This window comes from Parasteatoda tepidariorum, chromosome 6, assembly GCF_043381705.1.
Source record: "Parasteatoda tepidariorum isolate YZ-2023 chromosome 6, CAS_Ptep_4.0, whole genome shotgun sequence".
Lineage (NCBI taxonomy): Eukaryota > Metazoa > Arthropoda > Arachnida > Araneae > Theridiidae > Parasteatoda > Parasteatoda tepidariorum.
In genome coordinates this window covers 28,690,322-28,703,954 of record NC_092209.1, presented here as the reverse complement: position 1 = coordinate 28,703,954, position 13,633 = coordinate 28,690,322, and the positions used below count along the sequence as shown (strand labels likewise).

The 13,633-nt window shown below is 31.2% G+C and overlaps 1 protein-coding gene across 5 annotated transcripts in view; it reads right to left on the bottom strand.

The window, feature by feature from the left end:
* Positions 1-750: 750 nt before the first annotated feature.
* Positions 751-13,633, bottom strand: part of LOC107439615 (tumor protein p53-inducible protein 11) — a 209,086-nt gene continuing 196,203 nt past the window's right edge. For all 5 annotated transcript variants that reach the window (XM_016052274.3, XM_071182144.1, XM_043046702.2 and 2 more), the window contains 4 exons: positions 12,450-12,557; positions 11,404-11,506; positions 9,501-9,602; positions 751-6,788 (listed from right to left, as the gene is read on the bottom strand). In XM_016052274.3, the coding sequence (XP_015907760.1) occupies positions 6,595-6,788; positions 9,501-9,602; positions 11,404-11,506; positions 12,450-12,557 (507 nt within the window). In that variant the 3' untranslated portion in view covers positions 751-6,594. The remainder of the gene's footprint in view (positions 6,789-9,500; positions 9,603-11,403; positions 11,507-12,449; positions 12,558-13,633) is intronic.

The window sequence follows — 13,633 nt, the reverse complement described above, 5'->3', positions numbered from 1 at the left end:
GCTCCAATGGAGAACTGATAACTACGATTTTCGATTGACGATTAAGTCTGATTGTAATGGTTGAGAAACGATTAGAAACTTGCATTGTTTTCTGGAAAAAAACTTCTGTAAAAGTTTGAGTGCTCTAGCTAGTCAATTAGGGGTCGTAATTTAAATCGCAAAATTTCATCCTAACATACTGCCGTGCAATGGAAAAATCAATGTGACTAAAATTGAGATTTTTACGTATCTGGTTTGATTGAGATTGAGATTACCTGGTATTTTTGTATAATAAGCTACATATTGCAAAAAAACGTTTTTTGTCAAAAAAATATTTTGTTTTATCAGTTTTCTGAAATTCTTTTGCTGTGCTCATGTTATTAGCAATGGAAAGAAAATAAACTTAAGCCACTTTTCATGAAATCTATCAAGAAGCTTGTTTTTTTTTATTACATAGCAGCAGCATATACGAACGAAGATTTATAAAAACTGCTTTTATTATTTAATAAATAACATGCATAATGTGAGGCTTATTACTTAGTTCAAAATGCATTAATTCTTCACTGAACTTAAAAAGCAAAATTTTGTTTTGTATAATACCGAACAGATTTAATTAAAAAATTATAATTTTTTTTCATAAAGTCAACAAAAACTTTTTTTTGTCATTTTTTAAAAATATTTCAGCTGCGTGCTGCAGAATTTTCGGTGATATTTTTCAAACGATTCAATATGTTCATGTATGAGATTCTTCAAATATCTAATGACACATAATAAAGGGAAATAACATTTATTTCATGACACAGAACATAAATACAGCTGTATATAGTTTAGAAAACAAATAGACGACACAAAATCACCAAGAACGCCAAGTGAACGTGAACGCCAAGAAAGCCGCCTTTTAATTTTGGCAAGAACGCCAATATTTAAAGGTGGTTGCCTAAATCTGAGATTTACATTTCCTTTGATTTTCGAACCAATATAACTACAGTCATAAAAAAAGATGTCTAGGTATAGTAAAGTGATAATATATTCCTTCAACTACCACTTACATTGACATCTGGTGGATTTTTAGAGAAAAAAAACGCTCTGCTTGTAAACAGTGCGAAACGCAAGGACAAGTCAAATTCAAAATATAAGGACATTATCGATCTCATGTGAACATTTGACTAGAAATCAAGCCTTAAAATAATTAAATCTAAATAAACTTTCTAGTAAACATTTTTATTGACTATAGAACAGGAAATTCTATCGTCTGAAAAAATTTTAAGTTTGGGAGTTATTTTCAGCATTGTAACGTCAAGAAATATGGGAAAATTAATCTTTATAGCTTCCACGCTAGTTTTTGTCGTTATCACAGTTTTAGTGTAAAAAATTTGGTGATTTTACCCTTTTTTCATTTATTTGTGATGCACTGAGTAAGAACTTTCAGAACTCAGCATAATTGTTTTGTACTAACACTAACGAACGAGTAGCGCTTCAGTATAATCCAGCCACCAAGCATATTTTAACAACTACAACTAATGCCAAACAGTATAATCTCTCCGAACGGTGGGCAAAGTGTTAAGTTGAATAGTGACAGGTTGTAAGCAACTTTTGTTTGACAATACAAGAAATCTATATTTCAATTTTTATAGTATGCTTCGTACGGCGAGCTATTGAACTGATGGTAATACTATTGAGTCTGTTCTATACTTGAAAAAAGTGCCATCTGTTGCTATAAAAATCGTTTTATAAATTCATTAAAAAACCAATGTTATAATGTTTTTGACGGGATGTAGGCAACTCTAATACATATCTCTAAATATATATTTCAATTTCTATCGAATGCTCCGTAGGGCGAGCTATTGAACTGATGGAAATACTATTGAGTCTGTTCTACGCTTGACAAAAGCGCCATCTGTTGCTATAAAAATCGTTACATAAATTTTTTAAAAAAACCCAATGTTAAACCATTTCGAAGATGCTCATCGAAATTTGGAAATTTTTTACCAAAATTAATCAAGGCGACTCATAATTCCATAACTTTATAATTTTGAGCACAATTTAGAAAACCAATGCAAAATTCAATTCTTAAGTCAAGTCTTGAGAATATTCACATTCATGATAATGAATGCGTATTCTTAAGATTCAGTAGATCACGTCACGTGTATATATATATATATATATATATATATATATTAAACAGCCGACCCTTTGGGTTTACGGTTACTAATGCTCAACTCCGTAGCCTTGTAATTTTGAACCAATGCAGAAGACAAGGAAACTCCTGGATCAGTACCCCTAGAGGTGTTGATCTGTCACGTGAACATGGAGGGCTTTGCGACTCGACAGATATAACGTGCATCAGTCACCATTTACTACAAGGGGAGTCTCCAGCCAGCCGGGATCGAACCCACGAACTCTTGGACATGGGCCCAGTGCCCTACCAACCAGGCTATCCCGGCCTCGCGTGGATATAGGTTTATTTTACAGTTCTGCATAAAACAAACCAATATTTGATTTATTCAAATAGGAAAACCACGAAAATCTAACGTCGTTAACCGGACTGTGAATGCATCCTCATATATGATCGTTGGATTTCCTATTATATCTAAATATCCTCTAATGCAAGGATAATACATCCAAAATATCACGATTTTGAGAAATATCACTTAAGGGAGCTAGCTATTTTGCATAACCGCGGTGTTGTAGAACGAGAAAAAACTTCAAATTAATTAGCCATCCTGATGAAGAGAGCGTAAATCGAGCGTTCGTTAACGAGATAAGAGAGCTAACTCTAATGTACGTTTCATATGCTTACCGGTTCACACTTAGTCGTTTTACTATAACTAGACACTTGTTTTTTGACTGAAGCTCTAACTGTTCGAAAATTATTTTAGTGCTTTTTACACAGATACAATTCAGTAAAGATATATTATATAATACATTATTCCATTTACAATTAAGAAAACAAATACTAATGTCAACATAAGGTCGTGCCAAATATGAAAGCTCTTAGAGAAATTATGAATTGTGTAAACAAGTTTGTTCCTGTCGCTTTAAGAAAATAACAATTTCGAAGATTAGAAGGTTTTCAGTTATTTAACAATTCTGATTTTTTTAATGCAAAAATACTATACATTATATTTTTCACCACAATGTATCGTCATTTTTTGTAAAACGTGCAATCCTATAAATTCAAATCGTTGCGGAATATATTAGGAAAGTTGTTATAAAAATATGAGGATCGTTTATTTTTCTCAAAATTTGATACAAATTAATAAAAAATTTAATTATTATCAGTTTTACGAAAGTTCAATATACCGTTTTGTAGGTTAATTTTTTTCCCTCAAGAAAATGAAAAATCCTAGAAACTTTTTTCATGAACATTATTTTGCTAAAACAACGCAGAACATCGCAATGATGGAAATTATGCCAAGATGCCATAAAAAAGAGCGTATTTGACGCTCTTCTGACGTAGTTTTGTTACTCCGAAAATTTTGCCTCTCGAGATATGTCCTTTAAAAATGAAAAGCCAGAATTTCAGTGAATGAAAATTTCATTTTAAACGTTAACTTTTTTGCGTACATTCTTTAAAAAAGTTATTTTTAATTAAGATGTTGTCAGGTGCCTTTAGAAATTGCTGAGCTTTACTCATTTATTTCAAATCGATGACACATCCTATATTCTTCAGTTAAGATTCGAAACTATTTCAACATGAAATATAATTAAAAATTTACACAACTGCACGAATTTCTTATATTCAAATGTACAAAAGAAAAATATTTCATTTATTTCTTCTAATGCAAGCATGAAATATTATTTTATATAATTTATAATATATTCTATTATATTAATTCATTAAAAAATAATAAACCTTAACAAATAAAAGTTTCATCTAAATTTCTAAATCAGTACTACTTTTATCGAAAATAATTGCATGATACCACAACAAAACCGGTTTATAATTATAACATAGATATGATGCTCAGCTAAAGTATTTAAGGTGCAAAAAAAGTAAAACTGCTACACATTATTTTAAAAATAGATTAAAAATAAGAGAGCAGTAGAAAAATATTTTATCAACAAAGCACAAGATTTTTTAATATTTTATTAATTTGAATAATCTTAATTAGTTAATTTAAATAATCGTAACATAATTTTTTAACATAATTTTATAATATTTTTTTACATGATCTTGTAATATTTTTCTAATAATAATAAATCTTTTATTAATTAATTTAAACAAAAAGTGAAATACTTTAAAAATAAGACGTGCAATATTTTTAAAAAAATATGCAATTTTGAAAGACCAAGAGAAATATACATGCCTTTACTTGGAGGTTTTAGCCCAAAACAAGCTAAGTTAACCATTAACCTTAGTTAAAAAGTTAACTATTTAACAAGCTAAGGTTGAAATGCAACATGAAAATATAATTATTTATTGCTTAAGTTATTCAATTTTACATAAACACTTAATTTTTTTTACACCAGGATTTGATATTCATACCCCAAAATGCTTCGGGAAGCGAAAATTTCGTGTTTTCCTGTAAATCTTTTTTTCCTCCAATCCAAAAAAGGCAATTAAGGAATAAAAATTTCTTTAAAAGTTTCCCACTGTATTTTAAACGTTTATATCTATATTTATGAATTTAATATAAAACAAAAGGGATCAATTTAATGATCTAGTTGACGTCAAGTACTAATAATATATTTTATAAATACTTTAACAAATGATGGAATAAGTACGGGATGATTCTTTATAACAACATGCACCCAATAGAAGAATTAAATAAACTATTCATAAATAATTTTTTATCTACGAATTTTTTTTTAAAAGCATAAAGTGAAATATTAAACCAAGAGTTCGCTATACCCATTGTTAACTTCATATTCGTTAGTGTTATCCAATTCAGTAAAACGATCTCAAGATTTATTTAATTTATTTTACATCGAAATAAATCAAATGTGATTCCCCTTTCATTGCTGAAATTGAATGATTCAGTAATGATAAGGCATAAATTCCATAAATAGAAATCATTCTAAAATATAACCATATAGTACGTGAAGACACATATACGCAAGTACATTATGTTATGACAACACCGAGTTTTCCATCTTGTTTGTTTTTCATAATATACAAGTGATTAGATTGATAACCATCGAGTTCGGTACATTTCCTTTAAAAGAACCACGCTTAGATAAATAACAGTCAAAGAATATTAAAAAAAAAAAAACGAAATTTCTATCCATAAATACATAAATCAAGGCAGCTATCTCCGAGACAGAACATTGGTTTGTACCATTTTAGCCCCTCAATAATTTAAAACCATGGCAGCCATCACTAAAAAGAAACATTTCCAACACCATTTTGGTTCAGCTAGAGCCCCTAAATTAGACAGGCCGACTTATCATTTATTTTTGGAGCAAAGAGCTAATATAAGCTCATAACATAACTGATACTAACATAACGTTAACTTGCGAACTTGTTTGCTCCAATATTGCTTGATAGGTCAGCTCTGATAGTATAGGAGCCTTAGGCACAGCAATATAAATTCAAAATCGGCAGCTATCTACTATTAAATGATACATTTCTTAAACACTATTTTGGTCCAGCAGTTTAAGAAATATAATTTCACATCATGACAGCTATCTCCAAACGAAAACTTTTACTTTTTTAACTTCTTCAATAACCAAAATTTTGGCAACTATCATAAAAAGGACCATATTTTAACACCATTTTGGTTCAGAAATATAATTTCAGATCATGACAGCTGTCTCTAAACTAAAAACATATTGCTCTGGTCTAGTCCTTCAGTAACCAAGATCGTGGTAGCTATATAAAAAAGAAACATGTTTTTAACAGCTTTTTTGGTTCAGAAATATAATTTCAGATCATGACAGCTGTCTCTAAACAACAAATATATTGCTTTGGTCTAGTCCTTCAGTAACCAAGATCGTGGTAGCTATACAAAAAAGAAACATGCTTTTAACAGCTTTTTTGGTTCAGAAATATAATTTCAGATCATGACAGCTGTCTCTAAACAAAAAATATATTGCTTTGGTCTAGTCCTTCAGTAACCAAGATCGTGGTAGCTATATAAAAAAGAAACATGTTTTTAACAGCTTTTTTGGTTCAGAAATATAATTTCAGATCATGACAGCTGTCTCTAAACGAAAAATATTGCTCTCGTCTAGTCGTTCAATAACCAAGATCTTGACAGCTATCATCGAAAAGAAACATATTTTAACATCGTTTTGGTTCAGAAATATAATTTCGGATCATGACAGCTATCTTCAAACAAAAAATATATTCCTCCGGTCTTGTACTTCAATAGCCAAGATTTAGGCAGCTATCATAAAAAAGAAACATATTTTAACACCAATTTGGTTCAAAAATAAAATTTCAAATCAAGCTGGCTATCACCAAACAAAAATTTATGCTATCGTCATTTCAATAAACCAGTACTCCGAAATCACGCCAGGTTGTATTTCCAAACAAAACAACCATTTCTGTGAATTGCTATAGGCGCGATGACAGTTACGCGATACTAAATAGGCGTTGTCCTTTTAAAGAAAATAGCACCGATATAGCTACATGAAGGAGAAAGTAGGAGGTAATTGAATTTCAGATATTTATTTGTATTGGCTGTTGTTAGTGCTTCCACAGTCTCTGAGATTGTTGAAAGATGTCGATTTCCGCATCCGTAATCCGCAAAATCCAATATTGCGATAGAAGTAAGCGTTTGGTAAGACAAGGGCAATGCGTATCAACAAGTGAAGAAGCGTACGCCAATTCAGCAAGTGACCCCACTCTGTAGAGAACAATGCTGAAAAAGAAAAAAAAAATTATGTATACGTTACTGGCAAAGTTGATAAAACAGCATGTTACAGATAAGGTGCAGAAATCAGTTATTCTATAGAATATCTAAATTTTCTAATTAACTAGAGTGATCCGTTAAAGTAACCAAAAAATTGATGCATTTCTTAGATAACGTCAGGCAGCGGTTCCCAATTTGTTTCGACTGTGGAACCCTGAATGATCGACCTTCTTTTGGCGGAACCCTGATACATAATTAACTAATCTCGTTAACAATTGTAGGACATTTTAAATAACGAAATACAACTAATTTTTTTAGTAATATGTACTGATCTAAATTTTATTAATTATTTTGAGAAAATATTTAGTGAATGAATGAAGAAAGAAATTTTTTTCTTCGTATCGTTTTATCAATTTATTAGTCTAAAAAATTGGGTTTTATACCAGATAGCTGAAATCACAGATCTGGAGCCGCATCTAGACTAAGTTCTTAATTTGATTTTAGTATATGTATGAAACAAAAGTATGAAACGCCGGCATTCAATGAAAAAAATATTATGTAAATGATGCGCATTTCTCAAAAATAAAAATTTTATTCTGAAAAAATAATGAGAGTGCCATTAAAAAAATTTATTCAAAATGTGTAAAGAAAAACATAATTTATGTCTTTCTTATTAAGGGAAACGAAATTTTCATACAAAAAAAAAAAAAAAAAGAACTTAACCTACTTGTTGCAACATGGCAGGCTTGAATGACAATTTGAATTTGACATTTTTGAATGACATTTTGACGAATCGGAGATGTATTTTATACTTTGCCGGTTTCTCATTTGTCATTCTATAGAATGCGTGAAATATAAATTCCTAGGAAATGTGTGAAATATAAATCGTTTCATACATTGTCGGCTAGTTTTAGGCATTGTATATAATGCCTATAGGCATTCTATGAAATGCCGGATTTCAAACTTTGCCGGTAACATATGCATAAACTGAAAATGAAACAGCTGAAATATAGTTTCCGTTAAAATATTAGCATTATTTTGAATTTTCTTAGGTCACAAGCATTTTAATTAAATAATACTATTAAAATAATGGATATTTAATTGAATTTAAATTTAATACCAAGATTTAAATATCACGTCTGTTAAAAAAAAAAGTCCTAACTTAAGTTAAAAAGTTAACCATTTAACCTCGAAGCCCCTGTCACACTTCCACGGAACAGTAGGGTTCCGTCAAACACCATTTGGGAACCACTGACCTAAGGTAATCTACAAACTATCTACATAATATTACCTACTAGACACTTGTTAAAGTGAAAGTAAGATCTTAGCTTGAACAGCAGCAATGCTACTGTACGCTTAAATTCTTCTTCAGGAGCGCAACAGCCCTTTGCAGGCCTTGGCTGCCTCAACAGCACGCCTTCTCCAGCTCCCTCTGTCCATGGCAACTCCCCTCCAGTTCTTAAGTTTTAGGACTTTGAGGTCGTTTTCGGTGTCGTTGAGCCATCGAGTAGGTGGTCTACCTCTAGGGCGGGACCCCTGAGGGTTCTTGAAGGTGGCAATTTTTACAGGGCTATCTTCAGAGCCTCTCCAGATATGACCGAGCCATCTTAGTCGGTTGCTTCGGATTATCTGCATAATTTGAGGATGTTTATAGAGCCCATAAAGTTCAAAGTTGTACCGTGTTTGCCAATATCCCCCCCTCAGGTATGGCACCAAAGATAGTTCTAAGTATCTTTCTTTCAAACGTTTCAATCGGGAGTTGGACGTCAAGGTTTAAAGTCCAGGTTTCGTTTCCATATAGCAAGACAGGCAGAATGAGTGTCTTATATAATTTTGGTTTTGTTTTTCGGCTAATAAAATTCGATCTTAGTTGACTTTTTAGTCAAAAAAAACATTTGTTGGCCATATTGATTCTATTGTCAATTTCAGATTTCAGTTTGTTTTGGTCATTGATAATTGTACCAAGATACTTAAATTTTTTAACCTTTTCAAAGGAATGTCCGTTTATCTGCAAAGGTTCACTATAGTTTACAGTTGAGCTTGAAATAACCTAATGATATTTAATGATTTCGATTTTTCGACATCTAAAAAATCAAGTTACTACAATCAAGAAATCAACATTAGTTGATAGAATCAATCACCTATCAATACAGAAACTATAGTAAAAGGAATCGAACGGTTAAAAATATTATTGCAATTAAGAAAATAATGATATTTATTGACTTAACGATGTCTAAAAAATCAAGTCAATGAATACAATCAACAAATTAGTCGATGAAACAAGAGAAACAAATTTTTTTTAATTTAACGATACGGAAGCCGTTATTAAATACATAACAGTTAAACTACACTTGATTCGGAACTTTAACGTGTTTTATCCTAGTTAATCTGTAAATCAGCTGGGTCATGTGCATTGTAACGACCTTCGAGATCTAGCAGTAACAGATATATAGCTGCTGAAACCTTATAAGGTTTTAAATAGAACAATCGTACAGCCAAGCTTAAGAAGTACGATAACCTTGTTCAAATCGTCAACCATATTTCGAATATATTTTTCGGAGTTTCAAACTCATAGCTTAAATTTTAGGTATGTTTGAACACACTTTTTCAAAACTTAACCTCTTAAATTATTTGTAGTAGAAGAGAATTTAAATGTGAATGATTTCTGTGATGGTAAAGCATCCACTTAAGGCTACAGTAAATTTAACAGTGTATACTTACCCAGTACCTGTAGGCTGTGGCAAAGGGCTACTGTAAGCAAAAGTGTTCTCACCACTCCCTTGTCCATTGTTCCCCAAAAGGACACAAAAAGAAACGAAATAGCTGAAATACACAAAAAAGGTATCACTAAACAAGTAAAGAGATGAAAGGGAAAACGTACCTACTGTTTGTCTAAGATAGGTACTCTGCCAGACATTCGTCTGGAGCTGTGGCGGTGACTATGGTAACAAGGTATGATTATAGTTTGTCGAAAGTAAGATCTCTCCTAAACATTTGTCTGGACCCGTGGCGGTGACTTTGGTAACGAGGTATAACTATTTCAAGTAGAGGTGTGGGGTGACTGTTTAGGGCAGGTTTTAGCTTGGGTGGGCGAAAGAAAGGGAATCTTTTTCTTCGTGTTACCCTAGAGCAGGGTTTCTTAACCTGTTGTACATTGACCCCTTAGGGATCGATGGGTCATTTTTTGGGGGTTCGACGACTACTCCTAATTTTTAAAACCTATGGATCAATAATATTTAAATAACATTTATCTTTTTTTCCCCAAAAAGGGGAAAATACATACATATTTGAAACTCGTTGATTTGTTAGCGGTAAGTCACCCCGTGATCAAGATACCTCAATTTCCGCGCGGACTAGACACAGCCCTCTAATATCCCTGACATATTTTTGACATCCTCCACCAATCGGCTTTCAGTTTGCACCATTGCAAAATTTTAATTTTAAAAATTTTGTATTCTATTAAAATAATAAAATTAAATGTTTTCTAATGATTAATGTTTTTTGCAATTATTTTTTTCACATGGGGGTGGTTCGTGACGTCTTAAATTTTTTAAAAAAGGGTCCATTATACCAAAAAGGTTAAGAAAAACTGCCCTAAAGTGAAGAGAAGCTACCCTCCCTCAAATGTTCCATAGCTTCTTGTTTCCATAGCAGCAGACGGCATCAGACTTAGCGGCGGGGGGTTTTCTTACCGTAGACAAACTATAATCCCGTTGGGGCCGTTCTCACTGCATCCGATTGCGTGCGAATATGTTTAAAAACTACAAGTAAGAGGATCAGCTCGTACACGAAATCCTTTCTAAGGCTATTGTAACTGTGTAAGATTTTTTCATGTCGAGACTTGCTTGAATCTGCCGTCCTACGATAGAACTTATCACTCTTTAAAGAAAAAATTATTATAACCGGGGCAGCAAGTATTTGACACTTTAACTATAAATAAAACCGTCACGTCAAAAAATCTATGTCATAATCCTAAAAAGTTGTATTCAGGTATTGATATAAATGTAATTCTTTGCACTTTTAAGTATAACATTGCAGGTAATATTGAAACGCAAATATTAAATACCAATTTTCCGAAAAAATTTAATATATGTTAAATAGATTTGATTTTTTTATTCATCGTGATTTTTTTATTAAGTAAATATACTTTAAATATGGAGCACTAGATGGCATCAGATCTGCTGAAAGAGTTTATAGTTGTAAATTTGCTTTACGGAAGACATTCTAGTAATAGAAAATAAAGTAAAGATTCGAGTATCTATTTCATTATTTCCTTACGTAAAAACAAAACAAAGTATTAAGAAACTGTAAGTTTGAAAACTAAATTTGTAGACCTGTAAATTTCTCAGAATACTATAATATCTTATTGTATTGAAATGTTTGATTTTTTAACCATTTTTTTTTTCGTTAAACAATTTCATATGTCGAGTTTTTTTACAGTGTATGGCCCGATTATAGTATTAGATTCAACATATTAAATATATTATGTAATTAGGATAACGTTTTCAAGAATTATTGAATCATTACTGGAAATTGATGACTGCTCCTTCTACAAATATATATTAAGGGCTATCATAACGGAACACCATGTATATTAAACATCAACGTTATCTAGGATATTTACCTAGGGAAGTGCAGCCATAATATCGGCAAGCTATGTCAAATTGATGTGATGTCTCTCCACTCCATTTCGGAATATCAAAGGAATAATCTGGATAAAATAGATTCTGGAAAAAAAAATTATACCATTGAACATTTCTAATGATCGCAAATTTAAACTCAATTTCATAATTCTGGTGATCTCGAAAATTGCATTAAAATGTGAACTAATTTTGGGAACCCGTCATAAAGTAATGGCTGAAACGATTTATTCAATTCGAGGTTGTGTTGAGAAATTACTATGCTTAATCGCTTACTGCTTATGAATTTGTTGATTAAATAGTTCGTTTAACAACAATTATTTTAATAATCATTCTTTGATATTGCTCTGACAATTTGTCTGGCGCGTCATAAAAACCGAACATTTAATAACAATTTTTAAGATGCTCCATTTGTTAGTGATTTAATTCAAAATATTTCGGTAAATAAAAAAATATCGTAAAACGAAATAATTTAAAAGATCAATACAAGAAGTTTTTTTTTTAATGTTTTATATCCTTTAGAAGTTAAAGCTGCAGTAATAGAAAATATGGTATGAAAGATGTGTTTAGAGAAATGTAATAGATATAAATTTCAAGTTTATATATTTTGTGAAAATCATGCTAAATAGCTGTGAGATCAGAGGGAAAAATATTTCGAAAAAAAAGAGATACATACATGAAGAAAAAAATTATTTTGAAGATATTATGCTAATTAAATTGCAGAAACCGTATTTATTTTTTCTGTCTTTTTTTATGAAAAAACAAATAAACAAACAAACTGCAGAAGAAAAACTAAAAAAAAATGTTTTTTTTCTTCCCAACAAATCTTACTCTTTTTATTTGGGGATTATTCGTTTTTCTTTATACCTATTCCTTTATACCTTTCTTCAAATCTGTTAACAATTTTCTATAAATTAAATGTTCCCAATAGTTCAATAATTTCTTGTGATAAAATGGATATTCTGTCTTAAATATAAAGTAGAACAATGGAACACAAAAAATTGAAATATTTTCACTTTTAAATACTCACAATAAAGCCAAACAGGCCAAATATGAGAGCCATAGAAACGTGCCAAGTCGAATAACCCTTGGGAAACTTGACGTAAAGATGCTCATTATGACCAAGGAGCTGGCTGATCTGCAAATCAAAAATAAATGTTTTATGCAAATGTATTTCAAAATAAAGCTAATGATACATCAAACTTTTCATGAAATATTTATACTATTTAACACATTTTAAAACACATTGCCACGATGTATCATGAATATCGTTAGTTAACGACAAATGTCGAATACGGTATTATTACGGCAATAGCCAATACAATATTTTACACTCATCTTCATTTAACAAATTAGCACACAAATAGTTATTTAAATTACATGAGCTCATTTTGTTTTTAGAGCAAAAAACCATGTTTACTTTACATTGTTAGATATGAAAGTTACGTATAAGGAAGTAGAGCTGCTTAAAGTCATTTAATAAACTTTGTCATGAAAATATTATTTCTGTAAAAAAATAATTAGTAGAAGAGGGTGTGTAATCTTAGACCGCACGTACTTCGGTCCAGTGTACAGGTAAGTTAAGTGGTTCTTAATAATTTTGAAATCAGTTTATGTAGCTGATACCTGCAACACCAGACATATTATCTGATGTGCACAGGCTGAGTACATGTGTACACAAAACCGTTTGGGGCCCCTGGTTCGTACTTTAAACCAAATTTACATATTAATTAATTACTAAGTGTTTCTTTTAATAATTAATGACATAAGTAAAATACGATATATTCGTAAATTTGAGTTTATATTTATTTCAGTTTTTGTTAACTCATAATTCGAATAAACAATTTCTAGGGCAGAACACAAAAATAAATTATTTGTAACATTTATTGGGCCCCCTGAAATGTGGGGACCCTTGGATTGTGCCTCTCCGGCCTTATATGATAAACCAGGCAGTTCGTTACAGTTACAGTTACCAAGAACGTTACAGTTACCAAGGTTCACCAGTAACGTTCGACATTAAAGTTTATATATTGTAAAAGATGATTTTGAAAGGTGACCATGCTGCTTGACAAAGGCTTCTAGTTTCTAAATATTTCAAATATTTATCATCCTGTCAAACGGATGTGTAGTTGTCAAGGAGCTGATCTCACATTAGAAAAGGCCGGGGTTCGAAACTCAAACAAGACATGGATTTTCTTTTATTCTGTGTCTTTA